The sequence below is a fragment of the Wasmannia auropunctata genome, unplaced genomic scaffold, assembly GCF_000956235.1.
Source record: "Wasmannia auropunctata unplaced genomic scaffold, wasmannia.A_1.0 LD336074.1, whole genome shotgun sequence".
In the NCBI taxonomy this organism is placed as follows: domain Eukaryota; kingdom Metazoa; phylum Arthropoda; class Insecta; order Hymenoptera; family Formicidae; genus Wasmannia; species Wasmannia auropunctata.
Genome location: NW_012026816.1, coordinates 1,274,011 through 1,294,138, shown reverse-complemented (window position 1 = coordinate 1,294,138; position 20,128 = coordinate 1,274,011). Strand labels below are relative to the sequence as shown.

The following is a 20,128-nucleotide window of genomic DNA, read 5'->3' as shown; positions in this document are numbered from 1 at the left end:
AGGGCGCCGCGTGCGCGAGAGAGGGACGGGTACGCGGATACAGATCTGTCGTGTCGGTGGCCGCTGCGGCAAATCTGCGGCTCTCCGCGGCCGTTCATCGAAAGACGAAGAGTGACCGGACGTGGTATTAGGGCACCCGGCCTGGATTTGGGTGCCGTCGCGCTGCTCGCGATCGTCCGAAACGATCGCCCGGAGTGCCTCCCGAATAAACCTGAGACCGTACCCTCCAGAGGGATGAGGGGCTCCGATAATGAAACGATCTTCGCGCGATCTCTGTCACGTCCTTCGCGTAGTTCAGCAGAGATCGAATTTGACCAAAGTGACTTGTGCGAATGCCCGTTGTCGCCGAGGCTCCGCCGGTACGGAGATTAATTGATCGGCGAAGAGAGGAAAGCGTTGGAGGACATCGATGTCAGTCGACGACCTCATGGCGCAGGTGGGGGGTATCCTCTCGTGAGAGCGAACACGGAGAAGTTCACGGCGGAGAGTACGTGCGGTGGAGGAGGAAACGTCGACAAGTGCGTGTAACGACGTCGGGACGCATCGCCATTTGTTTCGGAGCAGGAAAGAAACGACAGAGCGTTTGCACTTCCGTTCCTCGCGGGAGTTCCGACGCTGTGGACAGTCGCGTTCGCGAAGATCGTTTCGTCGCTCCCGATTGAATCTCTTGGTACGCGACCGCGACGGTGTTACAGTCAACAAAGTTTGCGAGAAATCGCCGGACCGAGGAGCGGAAAGCTGTGTGGGAGAACGGTTGCGCGACATGGAGTCGATGGAATTCCGAGGGTGTGAGGCACAGTGTACGCTCGTCTTTAAGGTCGGCGGGAGGCTGTAAGCGGTCCCGTGATTGGTTAAACGCGTCCGCGGGAATCTTTTTCGCCCTGTTACATGCGCTAATTCGAGTTCACGAGGCGAGTTTACGTGTTTGAGGTAAACTGATGAGGGCCTGCGGTTGATGGCCGACCGACATCGCGTTCATCAGGTCAGCCGAAGATCGGCCAACACCGTGGGGGAAAGGGACGAGGAGAGGCCGAAAGGGGATCTCAGTTGATCGGCGAAGTTCAGCATCGCGATCGACGTCGCTAATTCGCGCGACGAGGCGCCGTGACGACGTTTACGAGCTAGATGGACTCTGGTAAACTGAAACTACCGCTACTGCCCGCCGCCAATTCGACGGGAAACTTTCGCCCAACTCAATTACGCCGTGTCATATTCCGCGCCTGCGAGAGCCAGCGGAAAGGTGACACCGACCTACTCTTCGCCGCAACTCGGCGAGCTCGTGTTCCATGAAAGAGCTAATCGTGGTACCACGGACGCTTCTTCGCGATTAATTTATGATAAGTGTAGTAAAGCCGCCTGGTGTGGATTACGACGCGCGCCGACGGGGAGGGGGGTTGTTAGTAGCACCGTTAGCGAATTCAGCAATTAATATGGCGAGACAGGCATATTCCGTCGTTGATTAATATGCTGACCGCATAGAGGAGCAGCACCGCGAGGCGAGATTTAAAATTCATATCGGTCGCATAATCGATAGTTTGTCACGCGCGCTCTCTTTTTAAATTCGATTCTACTTATGTGAGTTGCATATTAAATAAACAGCGTCGTGCGATCGTCGCGGGCCTCGAGCGGGGAATTCGTCCTGACCACCTCGCACACGAGTAAGTGTTCCATTGACATCGGCAATAACGTTAAGAATACAATTTATATAAGACTCGTAATCTTCTTCCAGATTAAGTCGCGGTGGCAGTTATAAAGGAGAGTGGCTGGCTGACTGGCTGGCTTACGGTCCGCGCACGCTTATGGCGCTCACTTAATCAGGATGAGATCTGAGAATTCGCTGACAATGCTGCTGGTGCGACGGAACCTGGAGAACTGGTCTGCGAAATGAATACTCCTGAGAGAAACAATGGAAGCGTCCACGCGAGCATGACGACCTCATTCGGTGTCGCGGACGGCGCGCTTAGACGGCCAGAAACGAGACCCACGAGTAAGACTGAGAAACTTCTCGCCCGTAATTCTGTTTTCTCCCTTTTGTTCCACTCGCGCGACGTTGCCCGGCATTCCCACGCACTCCGTTGTGTCATCCGTTTTAAACACCCACGGACTTTCGAGTAAAAATATAACTTTTGCATATAAAATTTGTCTATCATAAATTCACTGGAAATCGAGGAATCGTGATGAACGATCGTTTCGTATTAGCTCTTTCCCGGCTCGAGACGAGTTCTCCTCTAATCTGTCGCGAGCTATCTGTTATTCCAGCAATGTAATATTTCTCCTTTTATGCGCGACATCTTTTGTACGCCGACATTCTATTCTTCCGCCCATATTAAATTCCTATTTTCCGGTAGTGATAGCAGTTCGCACTCGCTTCATTCTTTCGTTCGAACTCGTCTAACGGTGTCTGACGACGATAAATTTGTCGCGACGTGAGCGCGAACCTTTGATGAGATGCCGCGGCAACCGCAAAGTATCGAGTACACAAACAATCGATTACGCGGCGGTACGCTGACGCAAGGCCTTTGTTTCGCAGGTCGTCAGTGAAACGGAGAAGTATCGTCACTGTCGTCGTTGTCGTCGTCGTCGCTCTGTTGTGGTGGAGTCAGCTGCCTGTTCTCGCCTCGAGGCGAAAAGGAAATCGGACGAGATCAGCAGACATCGGGTAGACACCGATAAAAGGACGGTGTTATGTTAGTGACAAGGCCTCACCCTCTAGGAGGGCATATACTACTCGCCCTCTTCCTTTTAACGGGGTGTTTCGCCTTGCTGTCACGGGCGGCCGCCTTCCCGGACTGGACCGACTGCCCCGCGGTTTGCCGATGCAAGTGGACATCCGGCAAGAAGTCCGCCCTGTGCCCGGACGCCGGCCTGACGTCGCTACCGGCGTCCCTCGACCCGGACATGCAGGTGCTCGACCTGTCCGGCAACAAGATACCCGCTCTGAAGGCGGAGATATTCAAAACGGCCGGTCTGCTAAATCTGCAACGGGTCTTTCTGCGTAATGCAGGCATCCACAGTATACACGCGGACTCTTTCAAGGACATGAGGATACTCATCGAGATCGATCTGTCGGACAATCACGTGACGGTCTTGGAGCCGAACACATTCCTCGGGAACGAACGCCTGCGCATTTTGATACTCAGCGGGAATCCGCTCGGTACTCTACGTAATCTACAGTTTCCTGTGCTGCAGCATCTGCGAAATTTGGAGTTGGAACGATGCTCCTTGACTGAGATACACGGACAGGCTTTTGCCCGGTTAACCGGCTTAGAATCTTTAAAGTTGGACGCTAATCAACTAGAATATCTGGAGGCCTCGGTGATATCCGGTTTATCTCATTTGAAAACCCTATCGCTGGACGGCAACCGATGGAGATGCGACTGCAGAATGCGAGAATTCCGCACCTGGCTTATCTCCGACGTACCCAGTAAGCTGTACTCCGTGCCGCAGATCTGTTCAGGTCCGCAGAGGCTGAAAGGCCGTAGATGGGAGAACGTGAAACCTACGGAATTCGCCTGCGAACCGAAAGTATACCTTCTGCCGAACAGCATACAAGAGGAGACCAACGGTAATCTCAGCCTGGCGTGTCGAGCGAGCGGCGATCCCGAGCCAGAAGTTTGGTGGCAACTGAACGGCGGACCGATCAACGCTACCAAATCGACTGATCAACCCTACATGGGGACTCTCGTCGTTTACACAACGTCCGAGGCTAGCATGCCCTCCAACGACAAGTCCGCGTCGTCCAGGACCGTCGCGGACCGATGGAGTAACCTGACCGTTTACAACGTCAGCGACAGCGACGCCGGCGAATACACCTGTTTTGCGAAGAATATCGCCGGCCTCGCGCAGGACACGACCAGCGTGGCGATACCTCGCGTCTATACGGCCCCGACTCTCTCCCAGAGCGACAACTGGTTGCTCTGGGTAAGTTTGGCTGGAGGCGGCGCGGCCGCCGCGTGTGCCTCCATCTCGGCCGTATTGCTGGTTCTCTGTTTATGCGGCGGAAGTCGGCGGCACAGCAAACGGGAGAAGGTGAAGTTGCAGGGCAGCAGCAGTTTCGGCGATCAGGAGAAGAAGCTGCTGGATCTGTCCGTGACCACCACCACGACACCCGGTAACAGCAACGATCGCGGCAGCGGTCACGGCAGCCTCGGAGAAGCGTGCAGCACCGGTGACCTCGAGCTGGCGGAGCGCGGCTCGATTTGCGATCCTATGGCCGCGGCCGCGGTCACCGTCGAGCGACTGCGACCTGCGGACAGTTCGGTGAACACCATTCGCGCGGTACCATGCACCGCTGCGGCCGCCGCCGCCGGCGTATTTCCGCCCCCGCCGCCGGAATTTACCACCGGCGTGCTGCCGGCCGGGATCTTCGGCAACATCTTCATCTCCGTGTCACTGCCGCAGGACGCGTCGTCGGAGCGCTGCTACCCGGATCTCCTCGACATCCCCGTCCACGCGGTCAGCGGCGCTGCGGCCGCCGTATCAACCGGCAGCAAGACTGCGGCCTCGTCGGCGGCAATTAACGTTTCTAGCTTTGCCACGCTGCCGCGTCGGGCCTTGCGCTCCACCGAGATCGCCGCCGTCTCGCCTTACGACAATATGGGGCCGCGCATTACGGCAAACGGCAGTTCCGCGTTTTCGCTGACGGACATGACGGACATGGACCTGCGGCTGTCGCCGCCGCCGCCGCCGCGGATCATTCAACCGCCGCACGAGTTCGTTTCTCTCTAAAGCAGCGGCCCCCCTCTTCCTACGCCGATCCGTATTGTCACGCAATACTGATTTCGTAATCGATAATATTCCGCTAATAGCGTTATCCCTTAATATACTACGGAGCATCCATTATCGGCCGGGTATTATTGGATAACAACAATTAATGCGTGGTAATATTAATCGTGTCAGAAATCGCTCATGGATCGACTCTTCGAGAACGCACGCGCTCGCTTCGAACGAGTGATCCGTATACACTCCTCAGTGGAGTTTCAGAGACGTGTCGAATCCTATCACTTATCGGTGTCGCAAATTTGACAATGACGCCAAGTTAAGATCACATTGATTATATTGAAGAATTTTCATTCCGGTATTACGTGTTCGTTGGGTGGATATTAAAAATATTGCAGCTTCGAAATATTGATCGCAACTTTGGACTGCCATTTATGAAATCAAAATTTCTAAATATCATTTGTTTATAATCATAAGTTACATAATCTTTTAACAATTAAAAATTTTATCATTAAACGTAATATTGTGTCGCTTTTTAAGCACTTATGTAATCTCCATTTGTTGTATAAAAAACGATATAAAACCTAATCAGTAATCAATGATCTAAGGAATGATCAATAATCAAATGCAGATAACTCGAATTTTTAAAGACATCGCAAAAGTGTCTTTAATATTTTTTCATCATCTTCTGGACTTCCACATTGCGTTTAGGAAAATGTAATGAGTATAGCATATCTCTAAGTGACTTTTCTCGAGTATTTCATTATTGACAAGGAATATGTAAACAATTTCTAGGAAATGGTCAACATGTCGATGTAAATGGGTGTTTTTCATTCATAATTTGTACACACACTTGTTTTGATTTAAATTAGCTTATAAAGTTGTTATAAAAATATAATTTATAATAAAGTTAAATATGATAAATGAAAAGAATTATCACGTGTGGAAATTAGTGCGCATAATAAATACGTATAATTTTTCGAGCAATTTGAAAATTAATTAATTTTTGTAATAACAATATAATTTAAAAATATAAACATAATACAAATATAAAAGTAAAGTGATTTATATTTTTAATTGTATTTTTAATACATTTATAACTATATTCGAACAATATATAATATTTTGTATTCAACAAATTTTTAAATTTTTTAAACAAATAAATAAAGGTTATTTGCTTCATTAATGCGATATAATAATAATAGCGATGACAATATATCATTTTCAGATTCTTTGTTTTCTTCTCGTTTCGTAATTCACAATGGTTTACGTCACGAAGGATTAGAAAGTTTTTAATTTTATAGCTTAGGCTCTCTTTTTCACTCTTTCCTTCATCTTTATTACTAACAGAATTATTCGGAGTCGATTTGTGTCATCGATATGAATTAAATAGAAAGCGAAAATAATTGAAAGTTTTCTTGTTTTATTGCTGAATGAAAAGCACCCATTTTTGGTGGCCAATTCGCAGATCGCATGAGTAGATAGTTATCAGCGGATAGCCGGACACTCCTTTGGGAAACGACGAGAATGTAGTCGTGATTAGACACCTCCCGCGGGTGCAGTTTAAGTCGACGTGGTTCTTCCCTTCGGCATGCAGCGCGTCCGGTGAAATGCGGAGAAAACGCCGAGAGAGAAAATCGATACCTCGCCGTGTGTCGCGGCCGGCGTGTCACCGAGATTAGTATACGGAGCATTCGATCGAGGGGCTGATATCGGCCACCGATTGTCCGACCTATCGAATATCTGTCTGTCTATGCTTGTCTGCCTGCCTTGCCCGCTTGTCCGGCCAGCTGCCCGTGGCCGCTTGCGTCCACAGTGAATGCGTGATGAATGATAGACGGGTGCGTGGGGAAACCTCTTAGATCTAAGTCTCTTCTAGTCCGCTAACAAATAACCCGAAATGAGGCGACTGTTTGTATATACTTCACACTACTTCTTCAAGACGAGTGGACCTTCAATTTAGCGCGAGCAAACCGGCCGCGTCTCATTATCTTCCCTTCCATTCATTCTCCAAAAGTGTATCACTAGTTTGTTACGTATTCTCTACGTGTGTACATATTTGTTATTGCATCACATATTCGTGTACACGCGCGACCTGGACGCTGCGATTGTCGCGCGCGCGCGTCGGCGCGTTATACACGGAGATATTCATTATGAACACTTTGTCAATTAATAAAAATCATTGAATTTTACATACATCAAGTCACTATTGTCTCATTATGTTCGTTGTGCACTTCGTGAGAAAAAAATGATGTACCGTGCCGTATTATGTTCGAATTTGATTATAACATTCATCGGCGTGCAAATCGCATTTTATCAGAGGAAAAATCAACGGAAGTATTGAAAATTGGAAACAATATGGCATTGTTTTTCTGTACCCAATTTATACGCTAACAATAAAATGAAACTATGAGGATTGTTCTTTTCCTACAAGATACTTTACCTGTAATATAATTGGTCACGGTTTTATGTATTATGTATTAAAAGTGTTGTACCAAATTTCAATTTATTATTAATAACAGTATCTATTTGTAAAAATTGTTACATATAATCAAATAATCATGAGAAATCAGAGAACACACTACTCTTAATTGAATTTTCGAAAATATGTACAAAACAGATCACCAATTAGCCGAGAGCGTGATGTAAATCAAACTTTTATTTATACTCTCCGTTATTTTCGTATAAAAATTAACGAACATTAAATTGGATCGAGTATACCTCGAAATAGAGATCCGGATAAAATAGCATGTCGAGTCACATCAAGATCGAGCCAGAGAAATTGCTATGTCGTGACGATACAAGGCGAGAGGATTGCATGTAAGATTATAAACTGCAGTATTTAAGTGCAGATTATGTATTGTGTTGCATAACTTGCGTACAAAGTGCAAGGGTAAGGTGGGTCGCCTATGCAAATAGGGAAAACGATCAAAAGCACCGCATGTTACATTCCTGACGTTTTCGACATTGAGTTCCTTCTTTTGCCTCGAGTCAATATCCGTCAAATTCGCGGAGACGCGAATCGTGATCAAAGATGGGCAAGCTACAGGAAATTCGCAGCGTCGTGCTCGTTCTCGCGACCTAGTCTCGGAGTGTATCCTCCTTGACCTTGACTATTTCGAGAACCTGGAAAGAGATCAATCACATTGCAGAGCGACGAAAAATCGCACGTGGACTGTCTTAAATTGCTCGCATTTAAGGATTAATGAAGCCGCGTCGTGCAAGCTCTTCATGAAGAAGCGATTCGCATAATGTCAAAGAATGAATATGACGTCGTGTATGACAGTCGATATCTATTCGACATACGCGACGTGTTCCGAGTATTCCGAGAGAATATTTAATTTAGCGAAAATAATATGATCAATACCTTCTGTAACATTTAAAGATGTCGCCGTTCATTCGTGCAAACGCACACTGTTAGTGATCTTTTGAACAATGCATTACATAGAATTGAGATAAAATTAAAATATATTCAATATTTCACTTTTAACAAGATCAATTTAAGGACCAATTGATTATATTTTTTCATAAATTTTAAATCGCAAACTATGTGAGTAAATCACGATCAAACTTAAATTGAGGGATCAATTAATGTCATCGTAATGAAAGGTAAAAATAGGATACCTTTACTCATACCTCGCAAAATAGAGTAGTACGATCGAGCATCATCGCCTTTTTGTAAACGAAGGTCCTTGAATCCGTGTACGCGATCGGGTATTAACCAGGAACCGTCTTTCTGAATTTTGTCAGCATGTTTAAATGCTATCGGTCTGTCTGCGTAGTCTACACAAAGGAGAAGAGTTAACAAATGACTTTCTGTATGTGACAAAAATGTATAATGTCTATATATACATTTCATTGCATGCGCTTTGTTTAAAACCGACAAACGAGATCCTGAGGCGGGGGTCGTCCACAGGACATCGCCGCGCCGTTCCAAATCAACTCATTAAAAACTACAAGCGCATGCCACATAATGCTGCATTGTTTTGCACACAAATGCGCTTACATTTCGCGCTCGTATTTTTCCATAAATTTTATTCAATCCGGTAAAAGCCGCTTTAATTAATAACGGCATTCGCGGATATTGATCTGACGTGAAATGCGTTAAACGTTTATTGCACGGTAACGTCCGTGCACCCAACGTTTACATACTAAAATATTTTTGCAGCAATTGTATCGCCAAGCCTCCAATTTTATTCTTTTATTATTATTATTAAAATTTATAATTTATAATGTTATTAAAGCTATCCTTATAATTGTTCTAATGAATCTTATTTATAAGATTATTTCTTTCGGAAGATTATTATTGAAGATTATTATCTTCTTATGAAATGATTCTTAAAGATTAAATGTACTTTTTAATATTCTGAAATTATGTTTTTACAAAGCTCTCGTTCACACCTTCGTAATCGAGATCTAAGAGAACTTCAGGCTCCATGTCGCGTGTAATGTAGAACCCCATGTCGACATCGGCCGGTAAATCGTGAAATCGGTTTAAATTGTCCAAGCTCGATTCATCGGCTCTTCCGACTCGGGGCTTATGTATTATTCCGAAAGCACGTTCAGCTCTAGGAAAGCTCGCCACTTCCGAATTTCGGCCGATTCTTGGATACGCCACCAATCCAGCAGAACGTCTATCGTTGATTTTTAATTTTTGACCCTCTGGAACGTGAAGCGAGACATTGGCCTCGATTAGAAGATCAAATGGTCGCAATTATTTTGCTTTTCTCTTCAGAAATTACAGAACAATATTTTTTTTCTTTCTCTCTCCGCTAACAATCAGTTAGATGTGTAATGCATCTAATCACTTGCCAATTACGCAAATAATACAATAATGTGTACAAAAATATAAGAGAGAAAATATTACAAATTATTATTTTGTCAAATAAATTATTTTCACAATCGATATATATGTAACTGAAGCAAACTTAATGCGTGTGCTATTATACACATACGTGCTTTGTCAAGCATTTAAGAACAATAATTTGTATGTAAGATACAAGGTTATAAATGTAAAATATATTCAAAATTTAAAAATAATTAGAAGTGTAAATGACAGTATTAAAATAAATATTTATCATTCTTTCTTAAAAGTTTACATAAAAATTTATATTAATTTCTTGGAATAAAGATGCAATTGCCGTAAACAGCGTAATAATTTTAAAGAAATCAAATGTGCAGTCAGCAACACGCTCAAGCGTTGCAAAAATTTAAAAAAATGTCTGAAATACATTTGAAGAAAATGTAAAATAGCAGAACGTCGCTTTGATTGACGACAGTTGTAACGTTTGTGTGCATATGTGTATTTGATATTTATGTATGAAACAATAAAAAAGCTCATCATAAAGACTTATAATAATGAAAAATGCCACACAAAAGTTATGAAAGTATGCGACATTCATGCAAGCTTCTTGCCTCTGGTGGATTCGTAGTGTTGGCCAACCGAGCATCTGGCAACTGCAAAATAAATAGGATGGAAATCGTCGACGTTTTTCCATCAAAAGTCGGACATCATAATCCCTAACAATTTAATCTACACTCGCACTCGTGGCGCTCAACGATTTCCTGCGGGAATTCAGTATGATACTTTTTACTTTTTTTCCCCCCGCGCTATGACTTTTTTGCACTTTAATTCCCCGTCCTACTTCATTTTTACTTCGCTTCGTTGGGAACTGCTGCATCCAAGTTGCTGTTTGGCCTCAATGAGAATGAATTATCTAACACATTATTCGCGAGAGAATAAAAACTGTGACTTTTAATATTAAATTAGAAATTTCCTGTTGTCACTCTTTTTTTTTTCATTTAATAATTTCCATGATATCGACTGCTCTCAATGACAATTTGACAATTTGACTGCATCAACTTATATATTTTGAATTAAGGCTCAAATCGAAATCCGAGTATCTAGATCAGGTGAATCGATGTTGCGGTTAATTTAAGCCAATCTTAATTTATCAAGACGCTTAAATTTTTAATATAGCCTACAAAAATGATAAGTTAATAAAAAATTATATTTAAAAAAAAGTGTTTCAATATTTTCAATAAAGTCAATAATCAAATTTGAAATTTTGAAATTAGAAATGCAACACTTTTGTAAATTTTTTAACTAAAATTTTCAAATTAATGGGACCAGACTTAATAATTGAAAAACAAAAGAGAAAACGTGTATTTTGAAGTTAATTGTATAAAATTCACAATATTGACTTACGATTAAGAGACGTAGAAAATGCCAAAAGAATCACGAAGATAAAAAATCGGTTGTCCTGCATTTTTATGATTCCCGATGATCAGAATTCTAAGTAGATGAGGTGAAGCTTAGAATCGCACCGACACTGAATGCTCGCAGTTACTGGACGTCCGATTTTATACCTTGCGCTTCCTCCACCACTCCACCCGATTATGGAGTTGCCACCCCACAGTTCAAACCCCTTGTCGTAAAGCGTCCGCGTGTCCTCATGTCTCGTCCCTACTCCTTCTGAGATCGACGTATTTTTCGCGAGAGCATTCCATTAGCGCATCCCGATAGCGCAAATCATATAGTATGTGCGTATGTGCAGCGCATAATATATATATGTAAATATTATATATATATATATATATATATATATATATATATATATCATTATCTATCATTAACAATGTCATATTTTTATTTTCTAAACATATAAGTATCATTTTGATACATACTGATTGTTGATACATACTGATTGTTGGTGGTCTTATTGTATATTTAATCAAGTCAATTAGTTTATTACAATACCTTTGTAAAAAAATAATTGTCTTGTAGAAATTTTGTTGCTAAAAAAATTTCTGATTATTCTTCCGGATTTCTAAATTATGAAATAATGAGATTAAGACAATAAATAATTAACTTTTATATATATATACAATGTATGTATGCTCTCTATCAGAATCCTCTTTTTCATTATCTATAATGACACATTATTAGATCTTTTCCGAAGTAAAAAGTTAATTATTTATTATCTTAATCTCATTATTTCATAATTTAGAAATCCGAAAGAATAATCAGAAATTTTTTTAGCAACAAAATTTCTATAAGACACGTAAAATTATTTTCTTACAAAGGTATTATAATAAGCTAATTGACTTGATTAAATATACAATAAGGCCACCAACAATCAGTATGTATCAAAATGATACTTATATGTTTAGAAAATAAAAATATGACATTGTTAATGATAGATAATGATAATCATAATAATGATGATAAAAGTTGACAAATTATAATAAATGTTTATTTTGATAAATACGCACACATGATTCAAAATTGACAAAAAAATTTCATTGAAATCTTTTCGATAATTTCAATAAAATTGCAAATTTTTGCAGCATTCATAAAAATTGTTAGTATTGTAGCACATTTACTTATGACAATTATCTTGATTGATCACATATGTATATGAAATTATAAAATATGAATATCTGAAGATATTGAATATATGAAAGGATAAAAAGTACATTTTATTACAAAAATATTTTATAATATCCATTCCATGCAAGGAAACAAGCTGTTTTATTTATAACAATTATTGAATTATTGGTGTTTCTCTATTTGTTTAACGTTTAATTTTTACCTTACCGAATATTTTGTTATTAGCGACACGTATTGATTACGGTTGATTAAATTTTATGACAAAAGTCAATCGATGCGATCACACACATCGAGCAAACAAGAATGAAGCTTAATTAGTGATAATAATGAAGATAAATTTGTGTCATTTCTAAAACTAAACAGTATTTTTTTAAGTAAAACGCTATAATTTCACGTGTGAACAGCATAAAAAGGGTATATTGTGAATTTTTTGACTATTTGGCACATGAAACGCGCAGAAACATAATTTTATTTTATTAATATAGTATATTTATAGAATGTCTCGCCTTATACATATATATAGCAATCACTTCTTTACGCTTATAGTAGTATGAAAATATATATTATTAATTTTCACGACACGGTCGATTTTAATATATTATGCGACCCTTAGGGTCGGCGAGTCCTATTTATAAAAAAAAAAAAGTATTGATCCTCAGACACATTTTTGAATATACCTACCAGCTAGAACGCCGCGTGTGCGCGCGGCGTCAATTATCGGGTATTACGGTAATTCGGTCGATGTCGACGTAGGTGTAAAAGGAGGCCGCATTACGATATGATGCAGGATAACATATAGATTTATATACGCGTGATGAGATTATCGCGTAACAGATTATAACGCATTATTGTGCGTGACATTTTCTCGACACGTTTTCCCGTTGCGATCTTCCGCTGGAGGATAATCTCCCTAACGTGTGTGAACGTTCTCGCGATGCTTTTTCGCGCTATTCCTGCATACCGTTTACATCCGGTCATAGATGTAATGGATACGTCAGGCTCGATATATAGAGGCATGGAATATGGTTCTTCAAAAATGAATGGAAAAAATTTCAACGTCGGCAAAACCAATTTACCTTTCGGAAGATTAGGAATTCGTAACTTGAGATAAAACATAAATAATTTAATTTGTGGGTGTATTACGTTTTTAGAACTGACACGTGTAAATACAGTATGGTGCAAACACGACACGTGCAGTGAATACATACATATATATATATATATATATATATATATATATATATATATTAAATTACTATATAACATATATGTATATTAACATTCTGCAGGTTAACTTTTCGCTTTTCATTTCGAAAAATTCTTCATTGAAAAATTATTCCGTAAACATTTTTTTCAAAAAACGTTTTACAAAGAATTTTTTGGAAGTGAGAATCAATGCAGTATGAAAAAATAAAAGGATTAAATAAATGATGTTCTACAGTAAATAGTTACCATGTACCGGAAAATTAGATGAACCAACAGCTTATTGTCTCGTGTGCAAAGAAAAGCTTCTGCTTCGTAGTTTAATTTATTTTCGACGAACACAATACACTGCTAGTGAACGTTTCATTTGCATGCGCGTAACAGCTCATTTAAATATAAAGGAGCGTCGATGAGGATCGTATCTAACGTTTAGCGCCGGTTTACCATTTAATTAATTGTACACGTGTATCCTGTACACGCGGATATACGGATATGAATAGGGACATAGATATGGAGACGTGCGACATATGTTCAGTGAATTTATTTCAAGCGAAGAGACACATTGAGCTTCTCTCTTTCTTTCTTTCTCTCTCTCTCTCTCTCTCTCTTAGATTTCGATTAATGTATATGGAATGAGATTACTCTTTTCACCAGCCAGTAATTTTTTACATCGCTAAAAAAAAAACTAGTTTAACGCTGAAAAGATGGTGAGAAACAAGATTACTCTATTGTGTGCCGATGATCCCTTCATACAACTTTGAACAAGAATCTCAGACTTGGCAATAAACTGTTATTTTTACCTATACGTTATTTCATTGCGCCTTAATAAAAGATGCTAATTATACTATCGTATTTTAAGTGGGTTGATGAAAAATGGCATGTCGCTTCTTGACTTGGCGATGGTGGATCATTTGTCAGAGATATTAATTTTTGGTCTAGCGTTTTAATTATAAAGATAATTAGTAAGAACCTTTAGATAATAATAGGAAAGCGTAAATATCTCGTAAAATTAACTATTCCAAAAATAGATTTTCTTAATTAAAATAAATAAATATTTGAACAATTCAAAAAAGATGAAAAAAGCATATAGCACAGACGGTAAATAATAACACTTATCTATCTATTATATTTGTTAAAAACAAAATTTATAAATAAAGAATATTTTCGAATAAAAAACATTTAATTTTTTTTTTCATAACTGTATTCTTACAATTTGTAGGATATTGTAGTAAATCTTTTACGAGATAAAACATTTTCATAGAAAGAAAATGATATAGTTTACAAAATATATAAATTAAATTTTCAGTCTCTCGGTAAGAATACATAAAAGTTCGTGTTTATGTATATCAAGTTCTCTCAATCATCGACTATCTTTTTCAGGATATGCGTAACGCCGTATTGATACATGGCGGCATTAATTTTCTTTAACTTCTGAACCTCCTTCTGTAAATCCTCCACCTTCCTCGACATATCGTCCGATCCTCGGGAATCGCTGCTATCCTCCGCGTAGGATTCGAAGTTTAGAATCTCCGCTGGGTTTCGTCCTCTGGAAACGACCTCGACGACGCTTTCTCTGCCGCCGTCGTCCGACGTCCTCTGCAGATTGTGCACTTGCAAGCGCGGTTTGAGAACGGGGGCGCGAAAATTGTCGAATCCCCTCGCGAAGAAGGCGGCGGTAACCGGTCCCTTATGCTCGAACGTCCTGAGCACCTGCCGGCTGGCAATATCCCAGACGTGGACCGCGCCGTCGGTAGATCCGGACAGCAGAGTACGGCAGTCCACGGATACCGACAGGGCGGTCACGTTCGACTTGTGCGCCTGGAAGACGGCGCTCTCCTCGCTCGAGCCCACCGTGACATGGTGCTCGACCCCGCGTGGCGGCTCGTGCAGGTTACACTGGAGTATCTCGCCGGTCGTGCAGCCCACGAAGAGTTCGCTCTCGCGGACGTTCACGGTGACCGCTGTGAGCGGCGCGTCGAACACCAGGGAGACCAGGAGGGCTCCGCTGCCGAGCTCGTAGATATTCGCGGTGCGATCCAGCGAGACCGTGTACAATCTCGCGCGGGCACCGCCGTGGCCGAGGTGCAGATCCCTGACCGGCAAGCTGTGGTTGGAGAAGGCGTGAACGGGAGAGCAGCGCTGGTCGTTCAGCGCGCTGTAGAGCGACCATACGAACACCAGGCCGTCCTCGCCGGCGCTGGCGAATAACGAGCCGTCCCTCGCGGTGGCCAGACAGCTGACGGTCTGATAATGCCTGGTCAGATTGGCCAGCAGCCTGCCGTTGCATGTCTGCCAGATGAACAGCTTCTCGCCCACGGAGGCGATTATGTAGGAGCCGTTCGGCGTGCAGGTCAAGGCGTTGACCTTGCCCGGCGTGGACAGTCGAATGTTGGGCAACGGCGACGGATTGTTCAGCGGCCAGATGTGTATACGCGGCCTCGTGACGTCCGCGCCCACCACGTAGCTGTCGCCCAGAAGCTGAAGGCTGCGGTGTCCGAGCGCGGTCGCGTTCTTGTACACGGACAACAGAGAACCGTTCCGGGGATCCCACACAGCGGCGCTCCAGCTCTCCCCGGTGGTGTCGCTCGTCAGGATCAACTCCTTCGCGTCGGTCACTCGGTGCATTTTGGTCTCGCAGTTTTCTCACAGCTACACCACACGCACTGTACTGTATTAATACAGCGATCACGGCCGTGAAGCCGACCTTATCATTTCTTCTTCTTCTTCGTTTACGAGTATCAGTCGTTATTGAGAGATCAGAACATCACTCTCTTTCGGTCTTGTCTTCAATTTAACTTTTCCACCTTGTGCAAATGTATGTCCGTAAACACGTGGGCAGTATGTACAGAATAGGTTAGGTACCGTCTATCGAAGATATCCAAGTCAGATGGAGCTGCTGTCAGTACAGTAGAGCGACTGCCGGTGTTTTGTTGCATCTGTCGGTCACTTTTTAATTCTTTATTGTGTTAGAAGGAATAGCAAAGACTATAGTACTGAAGAATAATATAAAACAAGAACGAAAAAAAAATTGTTTTATGTTTTCGATTGTTTGATTTATTTCTTTTGTTTCTTATATTTTCTTAAGCAACCCTTAACCTTCGGGCCATCGATTAATGTGTAGTTAAATCTTCACTTTCAGAATTTTCTAATCGCATCCTAAATAGTACACCTAGTACACGCACGACGGTGTCACGTGACATCTTCAAGAGATGTCATCTACATTTCGAAATTGTGTGTGATGTGTGTGTGTATGTGTGTGCGTGTTCTTTTTTTTATGTGTGATTAATCGGCTTTCAATCTCGTTATCTTTTGCAAAAAAAAAACGCGAGAAGAAAAAAATCAATTAAAACATAATCTCTTTATTAATATCGAGGTGTGTCGACGTAAAAGTCGACACGCATTTCATTATTTACCACGCAACTCGGCCACAACCGGAAGGTTATGCTCCGTCGTGATTACGTCGATTCTTCGATTGTTTTCACTTAGCTGTTAAAAATCATCGGGGAACTCGTCTTGGCGCGTCCACACTTGCCCATGGGATTTATTGACGATGAATTGCAAGAGGTATCACAGCTCTGCCATAATGTCATCGACGGAAGCCGCCTTGTCTCTTGCGTACGGAGCATGGTCCGCGTCGAAATAACGTGAGAAAGCTCTTGTCGCACCTGTCAAAAGTGTCACCTCCCCCATTGCTAATTGTGATTCGTTTATCTTGCAGAAAAACACCGTTCAAGCAACTCGTTGTGTGCATCCAGTTCCAAGAGGATTATCCTGCGTCGCCGTTGTTTGTCGAATTAAAGAGTAAAACTCTGTCTGCGAAGCTGCTCGATGGACTAACAGAGATCTGCGAGAAAGAGTGCAAGCGTTTCTTGAACAAAGCGCAGGTTTACAATTAGATTTATATGTAGTAACCAGCTGCGTAAAACATTTACATTTTATACAATATAAATTCTTGTACTTGTAGATATTGCCAGTTTTAAAGTTTATCAGGAATTTTATTGAGGAGACTCCTCTCATCTGCTGCTACGAGGAAATATCACTATTGAAAAAGCTTTTGGGGGATAAGGATGAGTTGAAGTTGAAGCAAAAGAATTCTTCTATTAATCTAACGCTGCATCAAAATTTGTATCATTTCAAGATCAAGCTTGAAGTGCCAGACAATTATCCCACCAATTGTGTGACGTATGTTCAATCATTTTCTCTGCAAAAGTTATTATATTTATAATAAGTTAAGGTACAATATGACTAACTTGCGTCACTTGTTTGCAGTTTTGGTGATGTTGATTCAAATTTTCCACCACTGTTCAATCGCTATCTAGTTGGACAAGGAAGAGAATTAGCAAGGCAATGTGTCGAGCCATCATTGAGGAAACAACAAAAGTCATTTACACCATCACCATCATTAAACACAGTAGCCTCCTTTCTCATAAAGTAATTTTTATTCTTACATAAAATATTTATTCTTACATATTTTAAGCTATTACAGTTCTTTTTCAATTCTATTATATTTTAATTTATGCAGGCGTGTAAAAGCTTTTCCGCAAGAACCCTGTCAACACTGCAAAATAACGTGCTTGCCAATAAACCCAGAAGAGATTGTAACAGACGAAAATGCGGATTTCCACGCCGAAAGGCTTTATTGTGGTCATCTCTTCCACTTAAAATGTCTCGTGACATACATGAAGACTCCGCCATTCCATGGTAAAAAATAAAATTTTTATTTAAATATCAAATTACACTATAGACAGTTATTAAATTTGAAAGTTATATTTTAAAATTTTTATATTCTTTTGTAGGGGGTAAGAAATGTCCGAGTTGCGGCCAACGCGTTTATCATGACAAATGGGGCTTATCTGACAAGCTGGCAGAAGCCCGTTGGGCCCATCAAGAGGCACGAGCGAGAGAGTTGGCGGAAGTTGAAGATTTTTTCAACTAATACCCGCATCGTGGAAACTCGTGGAATGAGTCTCACGATAAAACTTACTGGAAGTACAATATAATAAATAGAAGCTTTTATAATATACATATGTATATACAGAGTGGGCAACTCACATTTCGAGCGAAAATGAAATGTAAGTTAAAACTGAAAAAAGAAACCTAACTTAAAAATAATATTATTTTTTCACAATAACATGTAAAAGATACAAATCTCTGAATTGAATGATTTTTAAACTCGGGAATTTTTAAAGAAATGAAAGCGAACAATATCTATTATTATTGGTGGATGTTAAAAAATATACCAGATTTGGATTGTTATTACGGTCAAGTAATTAATGAATAAGGAATATTACGAGGGAATAAATCTGATTAAGTGATATTGAAAATTGTTTTTAGCTTTATAGCTACTTTCATTGCAATTACTACTGCTATTTTTTTCCACAAACTTACGATACTGATTATTTCTCTAAGAACAGGGGCAAATAATAAATTTAAAAGAATTTTAAAGAAAAAAATTATTTTTAAATATACATATAAAAATATTTATCCGTTTCCAAATATAAAAAATTAATATTTTCAAAAAATCGAAAGCAAAACAGAATATCATTATATGTATAACAAATGAGCATTGGTTAGGGCTCAGTTGATAAGAATATTTTTTATATTTATATACAATCAAAATTATTTGTTTTTATATTTTTAAATATTTTATGTGAAAATAATTATATATACAACTTCTAATCTTTGTTTTTTATTTATAACAGCAGAATAATCATTTAAGATTATTTATCGGTTCTTATCATATGTTATAAGATTTAATTCGGGATTTTTTTTAGGGAGAATGTTCTTAGTATTCTTTTATTAGAAAATCTATTTTTAAGATAAAATCAAAAGGAGAATAATTTTAATAATAAAAATGCTCTAAAAAACAGATGTTAAGAAATAGTCCGCATATAATTTCTTTGAAACTAATTAAATCTTTTAATCACGAGTAGGACGAAAACAACATTTTTTATAATTCATTGTCTTACAGATAACTTTTACGATAACGAAGAAAGATAAAGTAGTTTAAGGATTCTACCTCCCTAGGTAATCGATATATAAGAAAAAAAGATATCTTTAATGAGAAATTCGTTTATAGTTTATGACGACGCACAAATGTTGCGAGAATTCTCTGTTGTAAGTGTAATAAGAATCAGGAATGAATAAATCTTAAAATAAATTTGAGAAAAACAGATTGTTGATCTGTCTAGTTTATCGAGCGTTATAAGTATAGTATATATTTCATTTCACAACGATTTATCTTATATGTCGCGTACGTTGCGCTCTGCGAAACAAGCGGACTCGTTCGATGATACAAGTAATTATATAATGTGCAGAAAAATTATCTCGGAGTACGGCCTGTACGAGGTGCAGTCTCGCGTGTATGCACGAATAGTTGTGACCGTGTTCGTGACGTATTGATCCTCGGTACCGTTCTATAGTGATATTTTCTCCCTTCCTTTCTCTCTCTCTCTCTTTCTCTCTGACCTCTCGTACGGATACATTTTCGTTTGTTCTGCCGCGCGTTTACTTTGCCACCCCTTCTCTGACGGCTAGTATTCCTTACGCGTATATCCATTATGGGATACCTCCGGGCACGTATATGGTATATTAGGACAGACAATGAAAGAGAAGGCAATATACGGTAGCTGATGAGCTACTAGCCACAAAAATTAATTCGAGATTGCTTTTCATCAATTTTTAATTACTTTAGAATACTTGATAGAAGCTGAAAATAAAAAACTTTTTTTTTGTATATGTGCCTTAATGCAAAGTAATTTAATGATTAAAGCGGTTTCTCATAATTAATTATTTTAAACAAACCAGATATCG

The 20,128-nt window shown here is 40.4% G+C and overlaps 4 protein-coding genes across 8 annotated transcripts; 2 read left to right on the top strand and 2 right to left on the bottom strand.

Moving 5' to 3' along the window:
* Window positions 1-63: 63 nt before the first annotated feature.
* On the top strand, window positions 64-5,709 carry LOC105449586 (leucine-rich repeat-containing protein 24). Its single transcript, XM_011688863.1, has 3 exons — window positions 64-1,658; window positions 1,730-1,987; window positions 2,531-5,709. The coding sequence occupies exon 3, from the start codon at window positions 2,686-2,688 to the stop codon at window positions 4,726-4,728; it is 2,043 nt and encodes a 680-aa protein (XP_011687165.1). The 5' UTR covers window positions 64-1,658; window positions 1,730-1,987; window positions 2,531-2,685; the 3' UTR covers window positions 4,729-5,709.
* Window positions 5,710-7,360: 1,651 nt separating this feature from the next.
* LOC105449584 lies at window positions 7,361-11,055 on the bottom strand. Of its 4 annotated transcripts, none has more exons than XM_011688859.1 (5): window positions 10,928-11,055; window positions 10,135-10,176; window positions 9,121-9,381; window positions 8,344-8,502; window positions 7,361-7,845 (listed from the first exon to the last, which is right to left on the bottom strand). In XM_011688859.1, the coding sequence occupies exons 1-5, from the start codon at window positions 10,986-10,988 to the stop codon at window positions 7,763-7,765; spliced, it is 606 nt and encodes a 201-aa protein (XP_011687161.1). In that variant the 5' UTR covers window positions 10,989-11,055; the 3' UTR covers window positions 7,361-7,762. The 4 variants fall into 4 exon arrangements, with proteins under 4 accessions (XP_011687161.1, XP_011687162.1, XP_011687163.1 ...); XM_011688860.1 differs by having other exon boundaries at window positions 8,356-8,502; XM_011688861.1 differs by lacking the exon at window positions 10,135-10,176.
* A 2,786-nt stretch (window positions 11,056-13,841) lies between these two features.
* On the bottom strand, window positions 13,842-16,109 carry LOC105449583 (WD repeat-containing protein 18). The gene has a single exon (XM_011688858.1). The coding sequence runs from the start codon at window positions 15,938-15,940 to the stop codon at window positions 14,672-14,674; it is 1,269 nt and encodes a 422-aa protein (XP_011687160.1). The 5' UTR covers window positions 15,941-16,109; the 3' UTR covers window positions 13,842-14,671.
* A 120-nt stretch (window positions 16,110-16,229) lies between these two features.
* Window positions 16,230-19,488, top strand: LOC105449582. Of its 2 annotated transcripts, XR_974356.1 has the most exons (7): window positions 16,230-16,959; window positions 17,034-17,199; window positions 17,280-17,497; window positions 17,585-17,746; window positions 17,838-18,016; window positions 18,112-18,387; window positions 19,287-19,488. XR_974356.1 is itself a non-coding variant. In XM_011688857.1 (6 exons), the coding sequence occupies exons 1-6, from the start codon at window positions 16,850-16,852 to the stop codon at window positions 18,249-18,251; spliced, it is 975 nt and encodes a 324-aa protein (XP_011687159.1). In that variant the 5' UTR covers window positions 16,230-16,849; the 3' UTR covers window positions 18,252-18,639. The 2 variants fall into 2 exon arrangements, 1 of the variants encoding a protein (XP_011687159.1); XM_011688857.1 differs by lacking the exon at window positions 19,287-19,488 and having other exon boundaries at window positions 18,112-18,639.
* Window positions 19,489-20,128: the final 640 nt, after the last annotated feature.

Coding starts and splice junctions, on each gene's coding strand:
- LOC105449586 (XM_011688863.1), top strand. CDS start 2,686: ATGTTAGTGACAAGGCCTCACCCTCTAGGAGGGCATATACTACTCGCC.
- LOC105449583 (XM_011688858.1), bottom strand. CDS start 15,940: ATGCACCGAGTGACCGACGCGAAGGAGTTGATCCTGACGAGCGACACC.
- LOC105449582 (XM_011688857.1), top strand. CDS start 16,850: ATGGGATTTATTGACGATGAATTGCAAGAGGTATCACAGCTCTGCCAT. Junction 16,960..17,033: donor ATGGTCCGCGTCGAAATAAC/GTGAGAAAGCTC, acceptor TTTATCTTGCAG/AAAAACACCGTTCAAGCAAC. Junction 17,200..17,279: donor GTTTCTTGAACAAAGCGCAG/GTTTACAATTAG, acceptor TTGTACTTGTAG/ATATTGCCAGTTTTAAAGTT.
- LOC105449584 (XM_011688859.1), bottom strand. CDS start 10,988: ATGCAGGACAACCGATTTTTTATCTTCGTGATTCTTTTGGCATTTTCT. Junction 10,177..10,927: donor ATTTTCTACGTCTCTTAATC/GTAAGTCAATAT, acceptor TTTATTTTGCAG/TTGCCAGATGCTCGGTTGGC. Junction 8,503..9,120: donor CTTAGATCTCGATTACGAAG/GTGTGAACGAGA, acceptor TCCTTTGTGTAG/ACTACGCAGACAGACCGATA.